We start from the raw sequence: 19,599 nt of genomic DNA, 5'->3' as shown, positions 1-19,599 counted from the left end.
TGCAGCTGACAGCTGGCTGGCAGCACGATCCTACCAGAGCTCTGTCTGGGCCACTGTGTGGGTCGTGGTGGGTGCAGAGCTGAGAGAAGCCAAGGCTTTCTGTTGGGTGGACACCATTGTTCCCTGGTCACGCTGGCAGGGCTTCAGCACCTTCCTGCATGCCCTTCTGCACCATCTGCTGTGCTATGGCCTGTTTGCCTGTTCTGGCCACTCCTGCTCCCCAGGGGCTTTTTTTATGGGGGGAAAGCTTGGCAGCCATTGCTCCAGGTCCCGTCAGCCACTGTCACTTCAGCTGTGGGCTTCTGGCAGCTCCCTCAGCTCCTCCGGATGTTCCAGCTCAGGAAACCGTAGCTGCTCACCTCAGCGTGTTATTTGGCCATCTGAAAAATCGAACCTGTTGTGCTCCCCAAGAAATGAAGAAAAGTTAATTCCTACTTAGCTGTGGTAACTCAAGGAGGGCTGCCTCTGCCTGTTGCCTCTGCCAAGGACACTGGGATGGCCAGCGCAAGCGAGGGTAGCAACAGTAAGGACACTTGCCACACAAAGACTGCAACTAAACAGGACACCAAAGCCAGACAAGCTCCTGGCCTGATTCAAGAACAGCCTAAGCATCTTTCCTTCCTGCTGGCCAGACATGAAGGCAGTGAGTGCCTTAAAGGCTACTTAACCCTTTGCAGGACCAGGCCAACAGGGAGATCTATAGCAGAAAGCTGTTTTACTGTGGGGGTTTTTTTGCTCACTGGGTGTGTTGCTTCAGTTGCTGTTTTGAAGGTTTTGCATGAGTTGTACTCCTAAAATACAGCAACAAATACGCCGTGCAAATGCTTTTACTAAGTGAAGCCACACTGTCTTTCAGCAATGAATAAATAAAACACAAATTGCATTCTGAAAATATTCTGCTCCCTTCCAAATCCGTTGACTAGTCAAGCACAATCCTCAGGCACATCCCTGATTCCCTCTCTTGCAGCAACTCAGAGCTTCATTATGCAGTGCTTGCCATATGTAGGAAAGAAGAGAGCATGCTGGCCTGGTGCCTCTGAGTAATTCTGCAATCCACTCTGCATTTCACACCTTTGCTCTTGCTCAGTGCACAACTCCAGGTTTTAAGGCGCTTTCTTCCAGGGCTGGCTGCTGCACTGGATCCTGCAGATCTGAACTGTGCAGGTTGTCCCTCGTGTCAGCCTCGATTCCCAGGGCAGAACTCCCGTGCCTAAAGGACACTCACCTGTGCAGGAGCCCGCAGAGCAGCCCGGCTCCCTCACCCTCTGCTGAGAATTCCGCAGACACTACAAACCTTTCCCAGAAGCTACAAGACAGCTGGGAGAAGAACAGGCACCCTCAGAAGAGACACCACCGCTCTGCTCTGTTTGCCCTTCTCCACTCCTGTAGAGACTCAGGATGGCCAATCCCATCAGGCTGCGCATTTCACAGCACGGCCATGATTTCCCTGGGGAGCAGCCCACACTGTTTGGCTCTGAGACAGAAGGATTAGTCCTGTCCCAGGAAGAGGCACCCAGGGCCAGGCTGCTGCTTCTTGTCACCACCAGTGCCTCCTTCCAGCCTGGCTCTGCTGATGCTGAGGCTGCTCTGGGCTCTGCCAGGGCTCTGCTGGGGCTCAGCCCTGGGCATAGCTGGGCCCCCTCTCCCCTCACATTGCTCTGACAGCTTTGCATCAGATGAGCCTGTTCTCAGCACACCGACTGATCTTTCTGCTTTTTCAGCTGAGTAAGATTCTCACCCAGGCAAAGAGATTGCAGTTAGGGGTACAAATCCAATTGGCAAGAATTGAAACACTACACAGTCCCAGCTAAACGCCTGTATCTCCACAGGATGTTTTTGTCTGTCCCACTCTTCATTCCTTTTTGATTGGAAATGCAATTGCACTTTCTCCCTCATCTAGAAGTACCATGACTGGGCAAAACCTTGTGAGTGGGCCGTATTCAAAAGGCAGTGCAGTCTGGAGTTGATGAATGAAGAACTGCCCGTCTCCAATTCCAAACCATACCAAAAACCCCATAAACACGACTTTACATCGTTAAGAAAGAACTGACAATTTAAAAGTGAATGTACAGCTTATTCACAGGGTGAGAAGGAAGGGAATCTTCCAAGTGAATTTACTTTATCTTGGAAATGATTGAGGCAGCAAAGCATTTTCTGTCATTACCTCTCTGTCCTTAGCCCCGATTCATCTTAAAAATAAATTAAGGAGCCAGAAAGCAGGAAGAAGACAAATGATAATTTTTTACTCCTTGAGGAACTGGGGTGGTCCTACCACCATGACTGTGACCGTTGGTTTGTTCATCCATCCATCTGTCCCGCAGCACGAGAGTTGAGGTTTTACAGAGTTTGTGTTCTCAGTCCTGCTCCGAGCTGGCAGGGCAGAACGCCGACCTGCAGTGCTAGCGGCTGCTGTTCTTAATTGCTTCCTTCGCTGCAATGATCAGAGGAGTCAGGCTCGAGAGCGGCTTGGCTAATTTTAAAAATGGATGCTGCCCAAAGGAAAAAAAAAACAAAAAGGAACCATTACTTTCCAAACTCAGTTCCTCACAGGCTCAAGCAGGATTCCACTCGTTACCAGAAATACTCAGAAATAGGACTGAGCGGGACCATCTGCACTTCCACCTCAACGTCCAGGACATTGCTATCACAGACAAACATGGCCCACACACCTACCAATCTATTCATCCAGGTGTCTTCAGCTTGCTGGGATTTTTGCCCTGCCAGTGCTCTGGGAATGCTGCTTGCTGCCCCAGAGCTTTGTTCCTTTCAGGAAACTTAAAAGACTCACTTAGGTGCCTCCTTTCTAAAGACACAAACTGTGTTAATTGTCAAAAAAGATGCGTGTAAGTCATTCTTTAGGAAACTCCAATACATCTAAGAAATGTTTAACCCAGTAGGATTTAGGCTTATGTGCTTTCTCAAGACCTGTACTGAGGTACAGGTTTTCAGCAGCAAGTCAAGAGCAGGGAGACAAGTGGCAGAGTGCTGATGGAGTCAGCTCTGGCTTGCAGGGGAGCAGTGTCTACCTTTCCATCCCTTGGCCCTCCTGTGCTGGCTGGCACTTCCTTCCCAGCGGGGACAGTCAAGTGGCACATTCTACAGCTCCCTCTCTGCCACAAAATCTGGCAGCAAATCTGGAGCAGCTTGACTGTGCAGGAAGCAAACAGGGCTGGGACAAGTCCTGTTCAGCAGTCCCTGTTTGGGTGGCAGAAACCACTAAAAATGGGGCATAGTGGCAGAAACCTCTAAGAGAGGAGCAGGAGGGACAAGCCGGGGCCCCCTCTGAGGCTCACGGTGAACTCCCCACAGCCTCCTCCCTCCCACAGCCAAATCTCTGACAGCTTGGCTGGGACTGCTTTTACTGGGTGCCTCCCCCACCACCACCATTTCAGGTCTCTATACCTGGTATCATTCTACTTCAGTTCTTTTGCCAAGAGTTACAACTGAATGTACTCCCAAAAGTACAAAACAAGACCACAGAAATGACCAGGAGGTGGAACATCTCTCCTCTGAGGAAAGGCTGAGAGAGCTGGGCTTGTTCAGCCTGGAGAAGGGCAGGCCCTTGGGAGACCTCACTGTGCAACTCTTCAGTACTTCAAGGGGGCTTGTTAGAAAGTTAGGGACACATTTTTTAGCAGGCCTGTTGCAACAGATCAAGAGAGAATGGTTGCAAAGACCCAAAGACGATCAATTTAGATTTGATCTAATTAAGAAATTGGTTACAAGGAGAGTGGTGAAACACTGGTACAGGTTGCCCAGGGATGTTGTAGGTGGAAATCCATCCCTGGAAACATTCGAGGTCAGGCCAGATGGGGCTCCGAGCGACATGACCTAGTTTAAGAGATCCTGGCTCAGTCAGACTAGATGACCTTTAAAGGTCTCTTCCAACCCAAAGTGTTGTAGGATTCTACATTGGAAAGCACCAAGACTGGACATTCATATGAGGGGGAGGGCTGCCTGATGCCTTTATCTGACGAGAAAACCGATCCCTTGGACATCTGTTTCACCTGCAGTTGCCTCGTATCTTACCTGCAGAAGTTCCTTGGCAGACCCTCGCCTGTCCACATCCATCTCCAGGCAGCAGTTGAGAAAGTCTCGGAACACAGCCGAGAGTCGCTCTGGGTTCTGCAGCTCTGGTGTCCCATTTGTAGCTATCAGATACAGCGCCTGGAGACAAAGGAAACAGAAGGTTGTTTCATTCATACCCAGAAACCCTCACATACACCCTATTTTTAAGCTCCAATCTCCACTGGCAGTTTCTTCCCTAGCAGAGGGCTGGAGATGACTTTCCTATAGCAACAACGGCAACAACAAAAACCCAATAAAAACCCCAAAAACCCCTGATGCAGTTGCAGCTATTCCAACATCAAAATGATCTTGCCTTGACAGCTGATTTCATTGGCTGACCTAGTTAGTAGGAACTACATCAGCACATTTTATTTCTCCAAGTATTGACACAGCTTTACAGGCCATTTTAAAGAGTCAATGTGGTCTAAATATATTATTTCAAAGGATTATTACATAAAATGCATCTCTGCAGTGCTCACTGGTCCCTACAGTATGGCTTCCATAAAACAAAACTCATCAAGTCTTTTGCTCTTCTCTTGATAAAAAATTGTTACTGGATAAAAAAAAAGACATCCATCAGCTTCTTCCTTGGATAAAAAACCAGAAACATTTGGAGCCTCATGTTCAACAGACATGTGAAGTTGCATGCACAAATATATTATGATGAAAAGGCATAACTGGGCAGACAGGAGCCACCTTCAACTATCTTTCAGCAGTTTCTAAATTTCAAATCAGCTTCACTTATGTGGTAAAACTTTTAATAGTCTCATCAGAAAAAGGAATAATTCCATCCCTATGGTAACCCTCAACTAATTTTAATACTCAAGTAAATGCATTAATGACATCCCCACCCCAGAAGATGAACCCTCAAGCCAGGCAAGAAACAGGAGGTTTTGGCAGCTGGAATACTGAAGGCTTGGTAATATGGAGAAAGTGGCTTGGGCTATGAAAGAAATTTATTCACTATATATTACAAGAAATCTAACAACTACTGTGCGCTATCAGCTAAAAAAATTTTGCTGTAAAAAGCACTCTTGCTCTATAACCTCTCCTGTTTGGAGGCAGCTGAGACCTCTTACACAGATCTCAAGAATATCTGACTGTGAATTTGGTCAGAAATAGGAAATCCAGTTATGATTCTAACAGCTGACCTGAGGCCTCTTGAGGAGCCCCAATCAACACTTGAGATTAAGGAAGCAGGGAATTTTCAGCATCTGGATCAATAATGCTAATTCTTTTCACCTGTTTTTGCTGCCTTATACAAGGCAACTGCATTTTTTGCAAGTGAAATATGGGTTCACAGGAAACAGAAGCAAAACTGTGATGTGTAAAGTTCTCTGCTGGTACAACAGGGTTGCAGTGACAGAGACCTAACGCCACCCTGCCAGCTACAGTGCACTCTGCTTATTCAGCACCACTCTGAATCCAAATCTGTTTCTTTCTCATCCACCCTAACGAGGTGACACAGTGCACAACACTCCACACGTGTGCCCTGGAACCAAAAACCCCAGGGCACATACCAAAGCAAAGGAAGTCTTCCAAGAAAACTCAGGAACCTTTTTCAAAAAGAGTGAAAGACTGAAATTTGTATAATTGATGTACTATTTTCTTAAGCAGCTGGGGGGTATGTCCTGACCCTTCTGTAGTTTCTTCTGTCAGTCTGCAATACACAGTCTGGGTGTCACAGACCAGAGAAAGCACAGCCTTACAGCAGGGACAAAGCTAAAGGTCATGCACTATTCTAATTCAAGCCTTAACAAAAAATATGTATGTAATAGGTAAAAATTAATTTTCTCATCAATTCCCGCACTGTGTTAGGAATTAACTGTGCAGCATTTTGTTTCAGCTGTCAGTCACAAGGTTTTATCCTGGTATACATTTCCTCCACTATTACACACTCATTTGGTGTAAGACCTGCCCATTTCATTTTAAGACATTAGGGTAAAACTGAAAACTTCAAAATACACTACTTTACTACAAGTATCTGTGCTAAAAGGTACTTTTAGAGTGTGTTTGATAATAAATAATGATGGCATTACTAGAACCAATGACCTTTCCTGGAAGGTTCAGGTAATCTATCAGCCTGAGACTGAAGAGAGTGCTGTGCCTGCAGGTACAGCTCCAATGCTTTTCATAAAAATTCCCCAACTGGAGAAGTATGGCACTTGAAAATTTTTGTCATTTGGAGATACAGCTCAAAGAGAGTTCAAAAAGGGCATGAGAAATTTCAAGCATCGCTGAAGGCCAAAGTGGCAAATCTCTGCACAGGCACATGTCACTTCTCCTCTGAGGTTCTCACAGTGATCCAATCAAAGTTACAGCAGATACTGATGTGCTGTAGGAACATTTTTAGAAGTGGGCCTTTGTAGAACTAGTTCAAGCTGATGTAAATGAGACTTTATCTCATGGAAGACAAAATATGGCTCAGGCTAGAAAGACAGCGGTATCTGATATTTCACCTTACCCTGAGAGGATTTTCATTAAGGTAAGGAGGTTCTCCTTCCACCATTTCTATTGCCATGATCCCAAGTGACCAGATGTCCACTTTGGGGCCGTATGCTTTTCTTGTTACAACTTCTGGTGCCATCCAGTAAGGAGTCCCCACCATTGTGCTCCGTTTACTCTGCTCAGGGGTGATCTGAGCACAGAAGCCAAAATCAGCTGAGGAGAAAAACAAATACTGTTAAAGCCAGCTTGAATTATGAAACCAAGCAAAAGAATCCCCCACTTTTAAGTCTGAGAATGCACTGTGGAATCTAGCTGGAAAAGCAGCAATGCTGTGATTCCTCAGGGCTGTAGCCAAGGTAGTATGGAATTGACCACTTAAAGAAACCCTCAAGTTTCATGCAGTGGCTTTTACTTAGTCACTTGAAGCTTTAGACTGTAACTCCCTCCAATCTGGAAGGGTCATACACAAAGCAAAGCCACTCTTGACACCCTGTTTCCCTCTAGACCTCTCTGCACATTGCAGCTGTGCCCTCAGCAAGGGACCAGGCACTCCCACCAGCACCACTTTTGGAGAACTGGCCGTCACTCAAAAGCAATCCCACACCCCACATCCAGGAATGCTGCACTTGACCAAGAATACCTACTCAATTTGACAGATCCATCCATCCCAAGAAGAATATTGTCGCTTTTGATGTCTCTGTGGATCACTTGGTTGGAATGAAGGAAATCCAGGGCTTGCAGGCACTGATAAGAGAAAAAAGAAATGTAAGGGTAAAAATTCATGGCATGATTTCATCACACAAGAAAGGAAATGGCTCTAAGATACTTCTTTTCTAGGGGAATGGTGAGGAATGGCAGAACACAGTGCTGTCAAGAGAAGAGCTTGCTGCTCCAACACTGTTAAGAGTCATGTCTTTCTAAGGGAAGGCATGTTATCAGCTTTTGAAAGGGAAACATCAGTTGTTGCTACAGACTGTCCCCTGCAAACACAGACAGAATGACTGCCACTGCAGTGGATCTGCTCTTTCTTCTCCATGTAATGACAACACAGCACAGAAACAGAAGCAGCATCCTGTCCATGCAAACAGAAGCACAAGTGGGATACCTCACCTCCCGACAGACAGCAGCTATCTGTCCTTCATCCATACATGTCTCGGTGACAACATCGGTTAAAGAACCTCCAGCCAAGTATTCCATCACCACCCACAGTTCATCACCAACAAGGTAGCTGAAAGGAGAAAACAATGCTGTGGAGATGAATGTGCACAGCATTGTGAATTATCGTAACGTACAACTGATTTTTGTCTCCAGGTCACTTGCAAATAAAGACAGAATAAAATGAAAAGGACATTCCTTCTAGGCTACACAGTTCTTGGAATTTGCACAGTCTACATGAGAAAGGCACATCCATGAAAATGGAGATGTCTTAGGTGACAAGCAAGTGAAGAATGCACTTTAGTAACAGCAAAGATATATCTGGAACCAGGACACCTGCCACCAGCTGGTTCATCATCGTAACTCATGAATTCCATCATTAACCCCAGGAGCGAGGCAACACAACTTTCAAATTTATCCATGGGAGGAGGGTGTGCACCACTGAGAACAGAAGTTGGTCAAGTGTTTGGAAAACCTTGCAAAACATGTACTCAGAAACAGGAAAGGCAATCAAAAAACTGTCTAATTAGGTGTTTCTGGAAACAATAAGTTAGTCTTCCTGGCATCCCCAGCAATACAAAATAGTGAAAAAAGCCCAAAGGAAAGAATTTCTAGGATGGTTTGTCAGCACTTTGCACAAGACACAGAAAATCTGATCAACTTTAAAAAAAACAAACCCCAGAACAAAACAACATTGAGGTACTTGGAACATGGAGCTGACAGACTGTTGTTTTAGTAAGATATGGCTGATCCAGGTTTTTGAAAATAGAATTCAAACTATGTACACCAGAAAAGACTAATGCAGAGCCAATGCAATCTCCTCCCATCCACTGGAGATGAGTAGGGAAATAATAAAGAGCTCCATGTTCTGCAGTGATCAAAAGGTTTTTTTAACCTTTGGCCTGCAGTGTGTAAACGAACATTCCCGTGATAATACCAGAACAACTTACCTGTCTAAATAGTTAACAATATTGGGATTCTTATTTTCCCTCATGACCAGGATTTCATTGATAATTAGTTCCTTTTTGGGCTGCTGTTGGAGATTCATTTGCTTTATGGCCACCTAAAATGACATTAAAAACCATTAACCTGAGTAGTCTGTTGCACAAGATCAGAATGAACACGCAGTGAACAATTACATGATTTTTTATTACATCACCTGCTATTCTTGATTGCATAACAAAGCAAACACAGACATACATAACAGATGTTGCTCCATAGCAAAAATACAATCCTAGCACTTCCCAACTTCCGAAATTTTGATTTGCTTGTCTAAAGAAAACTCTTTAACACAGTTTACATTTGCAGTTATAGTCAGGGTCTAAAAAGAAATAATCCGTGTGTTGATATTTTATGGATATGCCTAGGGTTATAAGGAAGGCTTAGGCCTTTTAGACCCCTTGGAGACTCCAATCTAAGTGCATTTACCAAATGCAGCACTGCAGGTATATAAGGAACTACCAGAAAGATTCAGATCTGAATCTCTGCTGACAGCCAGAAATGAGAATTCAGGAACCTGAAGCTGGAGCCCCAAAGAGCAGTGGGATTCTCTGAGACACAACCTTGTCTTTCACTAATATGATCACTGTAACAGGCTGTCACTGACACCAGACCAAAACACAACTGACTTCTTACCAGCTGCAGTATGACTGAAACACAAAACTAAATTTCCAAAACATTATTTCTCCTGAATTATGTCTTGCATTATACTTTGAAGACCAAATGTGTGATGGAACAAATGGTAAATAGTATTACTGTTCAAACCTGGGACTGGGATAAATTGGGCCTGAATGATGGCAGTCACCATCAGCTCGTGGATGCCTTAACAGATTTAGTAATTAAGTCTGAGACCGTGTCCTTCTCTGACAGATACCACTGCCCTCCTTTTTTCTGGCCATCTATGGACAGTGTTTCCGAAATCAAGCAATATAACAAAGCTATTTATTCCTCCCAGCAACAGGAGAATCTGTGACCACCTCCAGGGTTCTCCCAAGGCCTTTAATCATGACACATCTTTTGATTTTACAAATTGCATTCCTAACCAGTCTGTGGCCACATGCACAGGCAGATTTTATGCTGTAAATGAACAGAATTAAATTGTGTATCTAGACCAACATTCTCTGTAAAAGCACAACTTGATGCACAATGGGGAACAGAGCCAGAACAATTTCTAAACCAATACATTTATACTGGCAATAAAAATTATCTACTTTTTATCAGCACAAAGGTTGTTGGAATTTCTTAGCAGATTTCTCTCTATTTAAAAAAACATTCAGGGATAATATAACATGGTAGCAGGGTGGGATCAACTATACTGTGGAGAGCACCAACCTGTTCTGAATACAGAGTAAGTAAAAAAATTAATCTCTTAAAATTGGCCTTAAGATCTATGGGTGAAGCATCCAGCCAAGCACAGAGAGCACCAAGGCTCTCATTGATTCTAGGAATTCACAGGCACCTTTTCAGGCATTTACGAAAACCTCAGATCCAGTGTTGCTGGCAAACATATGGCCACAGTAAGTGTTCAGTTACTGAGGCACAGAACCACACTGCCCTTAAAGACCTTTTGCTGAAAAGCTGAAGACAGCAGATGATGGATTTTGCCAGTTGACATTTGTCCATGCTTCTGAGAAACAGCCTTTTCCTTTGAAGGAAAGCTCTACTGGCCACCCAAAGCTCCAGCCATAGCTCACAGCAGAGGGGAAAGCACTCAACAGCTGCAGAATCTGCTGGGATTTTTGACACTTACCTCTTGTCCTGTGGCGATATCAATCGCTGTATAAACAGTTCCTGAAGCCCTAGAAACAAAACAGCAGGAGAAACTGAGAAACACTTTAGTCCTTGGAAGTGAAAGCCAGCCCAGACAGGAGAGCTCTGCTGCCTGAAGTGTTTATAAAACACCTGGGTTCACCCACTCCTCAGCCAACAGCATGGCAGCCCACCAGCCCTCTGCCATGCAGGGTGTCCAAGAGAAAAATGAGGTCCAACATGAAGAAAAAGGGCTGGTGCAAATCTCCAATGTACACACCAAGTTATTTTAATTCAAAATCTAAGGGTGGGGGGGTTGTGTGCAAAAACTGGAAAATAATATATTTAATTATTTTCCATTTTGCTGTGTTGTATTTAGTTTTTTCCCCTTTTTTCTTTGTGTGTCTGTGAGTGTGTTTTTTCCATGAAATGTAACACACAATCCAGTTCGGCCTTCTCACACCTCTTATTTGAATCCATCTGCCAAACTCAGGCAATGTCACACAGTCATTCTGAGAACCCTGAACAAATGACAGCCATGTGAGGAAAAGATCTAAATACAGCTTTCTCCAGCATGCAAGCAAACAATTTTCCAGCCATCCTGTGAGGTCACAGCTAGAGCAGGTTAAGGCATCTATTGTTTCACACACAAATTGAGAAGGAATCAGAACAGAGGATCCTTAGAGAGCTTCTTTGTGTGTCAAGAACCATAGGCAGCTACTTCTGTTGAGTGCACCTAATGTGAAGGACTCTTCATGGTGTCCATGTGTTGCTTCTGTGGCACACAGGTTGTGTTGCAGAGCCACCAGAAATAAATGGCGTGCTCACATGCAGACTAGATGGGGTGGGGTTTGGTTTGCCATCTGCCTCTCCTTCAAAGATGTTCTTCCCCTATAATGACGTTAAGGGCCGGAAAGTCCCCAGACAGAGGAAATTCTTTTGGGTTTCAAAGCAACTGGGGGCTTGCAAACCCCTCCTTCTGAAGGCCTTCCTTCTGAGCTAAACCACAGCTTTACACTGCCATCATTTAAGAAGCCCATGTCTGCAGGGGCAGCAAGGCAATGGAGAGCCAGGGAGGGAATTCTCAGAAGCAGGCATGTGCATCCAGCAAGTGTCCCAGTGACTGAAAGTGACAAAATCAGTTTGCTTCTTTTCACGATCTGCTGGCTTGTTCGTTTACCTGCAGGCTGAAATATTTCAGAAGCAGTTTAATTCAACAGAGAGCTTATGTCTGCATTGAGAGCAATGTTCTCATTGGGGATGCTATGCATTCTTTTAATATAAAGGCAAATGCATTTTCTTGTGACTAATTGACAAGATTAATCCAATTTGTTTTCATAAAAAGTCAACAACATTTATTCAGAATTGCTAACATTGTGATGATTCTCCTTTGCAAAGTCACATGAGGCTTTATTTCAAAACAGCTCCTGAAATTAGAATGCTTTTGGAATGCTCCAGGCCACCTGTGAGGAGTTTAGATAAAGGTAATTTAACCAAAACTGTGAATTAATTGCAAAGGCTTTGCCATTCTGCATTACAAACTTTTACTTCTAAGTAACTCATTTCTGATCAGTAACTTGTAATCAGTTTTGCAGCACCTTGTGTTTACTGCAGTTAGGCAAGGACTCCCCATTAGATCTGTGTCACTGTGATGCAGTGCAGTACAAACCAGGCTGCTCATGGCTCCATACTCATTTGTCTTGCTATGAGAGCTAACACTGCTTGAGCAAACACAGCCTCTTTATCAAGTGCTAGTTAGAACTAAGTTTCCTCTGGTGTCAGCAACATTTTCAGCCCTCAGCTGGAGATAGACGACAAAACAGGGACTCAGCACTGACCTGTTCTGCAGCACAGTCCTGCTGACTACTGCTCACTACAAAGCGGCTGTAGAACCATCACACTGTTTATTAACTTCCCAGCTGTATGAAGCCATGAAGTGCAATGTGCTGGACAAGTTGCTTTTCCTTACATAAGCAACTGCTCCCTACCTGCAGTTCTCTGAGCAGCCACACCTCTCCCTGCCTTGCAGTGCTCCCACTAGCAGCTACTCAAAACCTGCTCACTTCCAACACTACTACACTTGCCTTTGGCATAGCTGTACCCAACTCATTGCAGAGGTGGCAGCTCAGGAACTGGCACCTGCATTAACTGAGCACATCAGCACCTGCCGAGGCAGTGCCACATCCCAGCATTGCTGCAGACACCCAAACCCCAGCCATGCATCACTTTGGGTCCTCCTGATCATCCTGTTCCGTTACCTTTCTGATGGTCTTTCTCTTTAGGATCTTTCCCTGTCACAGTAAAGTGGCCTGCAGTATCAGAGGCATGAGCTGGTTACGGCAGCATGCTCACTCCTCTCTAAGGAGGCCATGCAATCTTCAGGCTGTACTAAAAAGCTGGAGGAAATCAACTTAGACATCCTTTTAGGCCATACACCAGCCACTTGCCTTTCCACCAGTTGTCAAGGCACCTTTGTACAAGCTCACTCCTAGGACTATCAAAATAGAAGACACTGAGGGTGATGGTCACATTCTCACAGTGACAGCAATAATCTGCTTCACATCCATGTTTATTCTGCTTTCTTGCTCAGCTGACACTTCTTTTCTAAGAAGGGGGCACAGTTGGAAGTATCCACTGATATTTTACAAAAGACAGTAAGAACCAAAGCTTCAAGTAGGAAGCAAGTTGGAATTTGAGAAAGGTTTTTTTTACAATGAATGGAGCATAAACACCTTCCCACAAGGGCCCTACCAAACCAGAGAGACCCAAGATAAAACCTGACAGACAAAATGTGAGCGTGTCAGCCCTTCTGCAGTACGTATCCATTCTAGGTTAGCAACAGGCTACTCTGAGCTCAGACCTCACAAACAGTTAAGGCAGAAAAATATCTCCTGATGCCAGTAAACAGCTTCTGTCCTACACTGACAGCAGTGTCCTGGTGTTACACAGATGGTGCCAGTCCTCCTGGAATGACAACACTGCCAAGGAAACGCTAATGGTGCAGGCAGTCTGTATTTAAAATGCAAGTCAGATACCTAATGTCAAGGTAAGTTCTTTTGTTCTTGCCTCCTCACACAGGCAATATTTCAAATTGATCCAATTTACAGTAAGCAAAGCTGGGTTTCAAAAGCAAATGGCTTGGGTGATTATTTTCAGTAAATGCCTAGAACCTGCAGGATCCAGGAGGGATCCACCATGAGGCAGATGATGTATTTTCCTCTGAAGTGCATTGGCACTGTGTCTATTACTGAATTTTTGGGTTTTACAACCTCTGTAGAAAAAAGAGCTTATTATTTCATCTCTGGTTTCAATTTCTAAACTACATGGTTATAAGCCTGATCACTGAACATTATTTTAAGCAAATATTTGAAATAAATGTTATTGAGAGCTCTCAGCTGACAGCTATCAGGTGATGAGTTGCTCTTTTGATAATGTTTTTTTTTTCTTTTCTTGAGCATGGTTGTATTATTTTGAGACATACAAAAATGATTTCTCTTAAGAAAATAAGCAAACAAGAGCCACACTCTTGAGGGACAGGAAATATTTCAGGCCCTGCTTCTTGCTGCAGATAAGATATTGTCAGCATCAAGTTGTCTTTGATGATTCCTTTTGACCACAGTTATAAATTCTGACCAGTACTGAGAGAAAGGAGGATCTAAATCTGATCATATCTGAACACATTTGGAGCTTGCCTGTCTTCATGCTTGATATTACACCAGCAAAATACCTGGCCCATGGTTTTGCATAAGTAACTGGCATCAGACTTACCCTTGGCCAATTTTTTCAAACCGAGTATATTTCTTCTTAGGATCTCCCACGCTCACAATGCTCCCTGAAAGAAACAAAATGTAAGATTCTCACTTCAAAACAGAGACCCCCACCTTCCAGCAGATCTGAAATGCAGCCCCATTGTCTTGGGCTTTGAGCCATTTCGGGTCAGTTAGGTAACAACAACAACAACAGAGGCAGCTCCATAGCACAGATGGCCTCCAAAAACACTCATTTTCTACAGTCCTTTAGGGTTACCTTGACAGGAAACTAAACACATGGAGAAACATTCAGAACAGACAGACATTAGAAAACAACAGGCAACAATGCAAGTGTTCTCTACAAGTATTAAGGAGAGCTTCAACAACAGTGCCTTTATTTTCTTGGGAATAAACACTCTGATTCAATGAAAGATTTAAAACTTCTGAAGATTAAATGTACCTTGTGTTCACTTTTTAACGAACAGGCACTATTTTTGGAACAGGAAGAATATTGCAAGTGCTTCCAGGAGAGGAGGAGATCATCTCAACCTTTCAACAGTTTGCCAAAAGAATGCCTTTATGTTTGCAGGGAACAGCATCTCATGTTACAATCAAGAATGATGGAGTTTTAGCCCCCATAACTGGTGTCCAGGCTAAAGTCTGAAGACGTCCCTGCCCTGCGCCATTTGAAAAACCACACTGCTGGTTTTCAGCATGACATGGACCTGTCACTCACACTGGACTCGCCCTCTCACCCCTACACATACACTATTCTCCCCAGACCAGCAGGATGGGTAACAAGGACTGCAGTGCTCCTGGGGCACTGGTGTGACACAGACAGCTGCCCAAAAGGATGCCGAGTCCAGCTGATACGACGCAGAAGACAGACCAGACAAAGGGCTGCTGCCTCTGGGAAGCTCTGTGCTGCAGCACTGGGATGGTCCAGCTCCATAGTGTGAGCAGGAGGTTTATACCTTCTCATCTCCTATCCCTCCTTCTAGTCAGCTAGAAGGGAGTCCCAGAGTCCTCTGGTCATGTTCTTTTCTACTGAAGAGTTATTTTGTAGTGAAGATCTGCTCTAGAGAAGCAGAATGAGCTTTGTTTTATGCCATGCATTTCAATGAGATGAAACTATGAAAAGTTAAACAGGTTCTGAAGGTGTTACATCCTCAGCTTGGGCTCCTGACACTTCAGTTCATCCAACTAATGCAGGCTGGCACAGCAGGGCTGCACCACTTCAGGGCACTTGAGACTGTGTGGGCATCCCGGGCAGTGGGCAGCCTCACCCGGCCATCAGCCCTGGCTGGCGTTCCTGGAGCACAGGGCGACGGGAGTGAGCACTGTGGGGCAAAGGAAACCTCTTCTCCTGCAGCTCCCATTAACGCTCTTACCAAGGGCTGCAAAATTGCTTTAGCAGGGAGTGTACCAGATGGTGCTGATGCCTTGTCTTCTTGCTGTGCTGGCAGGCAGGATTCCTGGCTAGGCATCCAGTCAGATGCCCATTTGGATGCTAAAGACCTCTGCTCCATAAAAATGGCCTGGACAGGGGGAAGAGGTGTTTGTTACTACTAAGAGGGAATGGTGCATCATCTAGTTTTATTTTGGATGCACAGGTAAACAAATATGTCTTTGTATTTGTAATACAGGGATACAGCCAGATCAGCCCAAGGAAATATGCTGCAGATCACTGAAGTCTTTCCTTCTGAACTCATCTTCTTAAGCTATTTCTGTGATGTATGTTCCAAGGTAGATCTTTAGAAGACATTTGCATTGAGCCACCACCTTAGGCTTCATTGTTTGCATTCTATCAAGGAAACTACCAGACCAGAAAAAACAATATTGTTTCTTTTATCAAGCCTTTGGATTTGTTTGAGTCTATCAGATTTTGGCTCTTTCATTAGACACAGACAAAATATCCTAATCACTGCTTTCTTTCCTTCTTGCCCAAATGGGCAAGAAGGTATCAAGCAGAGCAAGGTTTAACTTTAGCTTTCAGTGGCATGAGCTCCACAATGGGTGATGGGGCCAGACTGTCCCACATGGGACTGTCTCCCACCCTATGGCTCACAACCCCACGAGCTCTGCAGCAGTAAATCAAACACTGCTCTAATTCCGTGCTGGGCTGGACAACAGGAACAACACTGTGCTGCCATTGCCTGGCTAGGTGCTATTTTCAGCAAGTTAATGGAACTGTGTATCTATTAGAACAGATATCAGAAGTTCATGGAAGTTCATTCACTTCAGACAAGAATACAGAGAAGGACTGAAGAAGAAAGATTTTTAAAAATTATTTTCCAAATTTGCCACTAATTTTGAAGTTCAGATTTCCAGAGTTTTTCCTCAAGACTTGAGTAGCTTTTCCAAAGTAATTGTTTGTGGCTAGTTTCCTGTGCTTAAGCAAATGTACATCAAATATTACAGCACTAAAATCAACAAAGTGACAGGTATGCAGCTCCCACTCAGACAAGCACTCACTGCTCTGGACAAAAGATAAACCTATCAGCTATTTTGATGTCTTTAAGCACTTTCCTTTATCAAGTCCTAAATTAAGTGGATAAGAAAGCTGAATTGGGCCAGTTCTGTTTTATAGTTATCACTGGAACACAGTCATGATTTCATTACAGACAGAATTTTGTTTGATCTTATCTCAATATTACAGGTTTTACTCACTAATAAAACTCTAAAAGCTCTAAAAGAACCCAAGTTATTTCAAGCAGAAAAGAATTATGAAAGCAATTTTAGATAAAAGAGGGCAGAGAACATCTTCCTAAAAGTAGCATAAAAACAGTTGTGGGGGAAGTAGGCAAGGTGGAGCAGTCATGCAAGTTAAAATAAAACAGAACAAGCACCACACTGCTTAAATATAATTAGTTCAAGACTCTAACAAAAAAGCATCATGCCTGTTTTCAGATAGCTTCATGAAAGCACAAAAATATTTTCAGTGCCCACATCACAATTTGCCCAAGGCAGACATTGACACCTTGCTCACTTGGTAGCAAATTGTTAAGAAACAAAAAGCATGAAAGCATGTAACACTTCAAAGATATAATCCCCCAAAACTCCAGGGCTCAGTCCCAACCTGGCATATACAGCAGCTTAAATAAATGATACACATACTTGAGCTCATGGATGCAGGGTACCTGCAGATCTCATGGGGGAAACCTGCCTCAAATGTTTAGCAACAGTTGAAGAAGCAGAATTCCTCTCTCTATAAGCTGACATACTTGCAGGTAAGTATCTGCTCTGGAATTTATTTTATTGTGCCCTCAGCTAAAGCTATTGAATTTATCCCTTGGATACTCCCTAATGACTCTGAGATTCATGTCAACCTGGTAAGGATGTGGGAAACTCTATGCAAGCAGCTGAAATCTCACAGTTAAGGAAGGCTTCAGTCTGTGCAGTCACAGCAGCCATCAGTGGCAGGGCAGGTATGACAAGGAGGTTGAGCAATGACAACCACTGAGAAAAAGCCATAGCCAAACAGGACCCTGTTACAAGCAGTTGCCCCCATTAAAGACATATTATTGCCTTTGTGATCTGACACAAGGAGGTGTAGATCAGTCTACTTTTTTTACTAACAGTTAATGGTAGACATAGAGTAACCGGGGCTCTGTTCTGAACCCAAACATTTAATCTGAGAACACTGCACTGGTAGCTGTCACATGCAAGAAACAAATTAAATTGGTTGCACCGCAGAATTACGAAGGGCTTGATGTGCCTCACTAGAGTATGATCCGCACAGGGGTTGGGGCCAACAGTTAGGATTTTAATAGTATTAACTGGCTGGGAATCAGCCATGAAAAAGTGCCATGTTATCTGAGGAACAGATAGCGGATGCACCTTTCAAAGGAGATCTCACTGACAAAATTGTAAAATTATTATAAAAACAAACTATAGAAGAAGAAGGAGGAGCAGTAAGAGTCATGAAATAGCTGAAAGATGTGTAACTGTCTCAAGGAGAGCTCATTGAGGCTGAAGGAACCAGCTTAGTGCTGCAGTTGTCTACTGGTAGAAAAACCCACACCAATAAAAAAACCTCCCACAAACAAAAACCCCCAAACCCAACAGATTTTTGCGAAGTATTTTGACTCCAGTGACTCATGAGAAATTAGGAGTCTAAAGAGAATTTAGGAACCCAAACATTCTGTTCCATTTGGCTATTAGTGTACAGGAGTTCCCTACATCATTCACTAGGTCACACCCTTTTGCTCAACCAGAAACAATCTCTGCTTTTGCCTTTAGCACCAAAGGAAGCTCAGGCAAATCCAACCCAGTCCCAGCTGCCCTCAGAGGCAGCAGGAACACCCTGAGTATTCTCTCACTGCCTTGAAGCACAACAGTTTCTGTAGGGAGCTGTAAGTGACTCTGTGACACTAAACTGAGGAGGAACATTTGGTACAGCTAATGCTGACACATGCAGGCAATACACTGCTCTAGCAGACTCAAAATACCCAATACATACTCAGTTTCTCTAGGATCTCCTCATCTGTCATCTTGGATTTTTTTCGCTGCCGGTCTGTGTTTCTGTACAGAGTGTTTGTGTTGGAGTTTTCAGGTTGGGGAGTGGTGGCTTCTTTAGCTGGTGCTGGTGCAGCGGCAGGTTCAATAACAGAGCGCGTGTAGATCTGTGACAAAAAATTATTTTGTGTCAGAAAGGTGGCTGGCAGAGATCCCCCTGAGATCCTATTTCAAATGCAAACCCTTAGGAAGATCGTGTCAGCCACATCCAGGACTCTAAAACTAGTTTTGCTGTCCAGCTTCTCAAACGGAATGGGCAAAAGTGTAAGGTTACAAATTCATGGCCAGTTTCATGTTCAATTTTCATGGATTTTCTGATATATTCCATGGAGAGGGGCAGGTACCTCCAGGGGACAGTGTGTCATATGTATCTTGCCAGTATATGAACTGCATCTTTGGACTGCTCTCCCTGCTGACAGGGAGCCTGCACAGCTGGACAAAGTGGCTCATTTTCACACTCGTAGCATTGAAGGACATGATGGTACCTCCTACCTGGTACAAAGAGAAAGTCATGGCCCCCACGAGAACCCCAGGAAACTGACACCTGAATGTGAAAGTTCAAATCCAATTTTCCCAGTGTCAGGGGCTGGAGTGAAGCTGTGTGTCATAACAGGCCTCCCGCCCACAGCACCTTCAGCCCCAAATGGCACATGCTGTCTGATCAGAAACTTGCAGCTCTGCACTGCACCAAACACAGACCTAACCAAAGCTGGCACTTACTGATTTTGTGTGTTCAGGCCGTGGGGCAATAACAGGTGGAGGTTCATTGTCATCTTCCTCCTCTTCATCATCTTCATCCTCTTCTTCAGAGACGGAGGGAGCCAGAGGAGGTTCTGATGCTGTTTTTGTGCTCTGTGGACAGACAGTACTGTGAGCGATAGTCACTATCCTGCCACTTTGGAGCTTTGATAGC

General features: G+C 44.2%; 1 protein-coding gene across 5 annotated transcripts in view; it reads right to left on the bottom strand.

Moving 5' to 3' along the window:
• Positions 1 to 2,221: 2,221 nt before the first annotated feature.
• Positions 2,222 to 19,599, bottom strand: part of PAK3 (p21 (RAC1) activated kinase 3) — a 65,152-nt gene continuing 47,774 nt past the window's right edge. For all 5 annotated transcript variants that reach the window (XM_069015404.1, XM_069015405.1, XM_069015403.1 and 2 more), the window contains exons 6-15: positions 19,407 to 19,538; positions 18,631 to 18,793; positions 14,188 to 14,251; positions 10,421 to 10,469; positions 8,622 to 8,734; positions 7,627 to 7,744; positions 7,161 to 7,260; positions 6,533 to 6,729; positions 4,030 to 4,167; positions 2,222 to 2,489 (exon numbers count right to left, since the gene is read on the bottom strand). In XM_069015404.1, the coding sequence (XP_068871505.1) occupies positions 2,400 to 2,489; positions 4,030 to 4,167; positions 6,533 to 6,729; positions 7,161 to 7,260; positions 7,627 to 7,744; positions 8,622 to 8,734; positions 10,421 to 10,469; positions 14,188 to 14,251; positions 18,631 to 18,793; positions 19,407 to 19,538 (1,164 nt within the window). In that variant the 3' untranslated portion in view covers positions 2,222 to 2,399. The remainder of the gene's footprint in view (positions 2,490 to 4,029; positions 4,168 to 6,532; positions 6,730 to 7,160; positions 7,261 to 7,626; positions 7,745 to 8,621; positions 8,735 to 10,420; positions 10,470 to 14,187; positions 14,252 to 18,630; positions 18,794 to 19,406; positions 19,539 to 19,599) is intronic.

This window comes from Aphelocoma coerulescens, chromosome 4A (genome assembly GCF_041296385.1).
Source record: "Aphelocoma coerulescens isolate FSJ_1873_10779 chromosome 4A, UR_Acoe_1.0, whole genome shotgun sequence".
Classification (NCBI taxonomy): Eukaryota; Metazoa; Chordata; class Aves; order Passeriformes; family Corvidae; genus Aphelocoma; species Aphelocoma coerulescens.
Note: the sequence above shows the minus strand (reverse complement) of the source record. Positions and strands in the feature narration are given on the sequence as shown.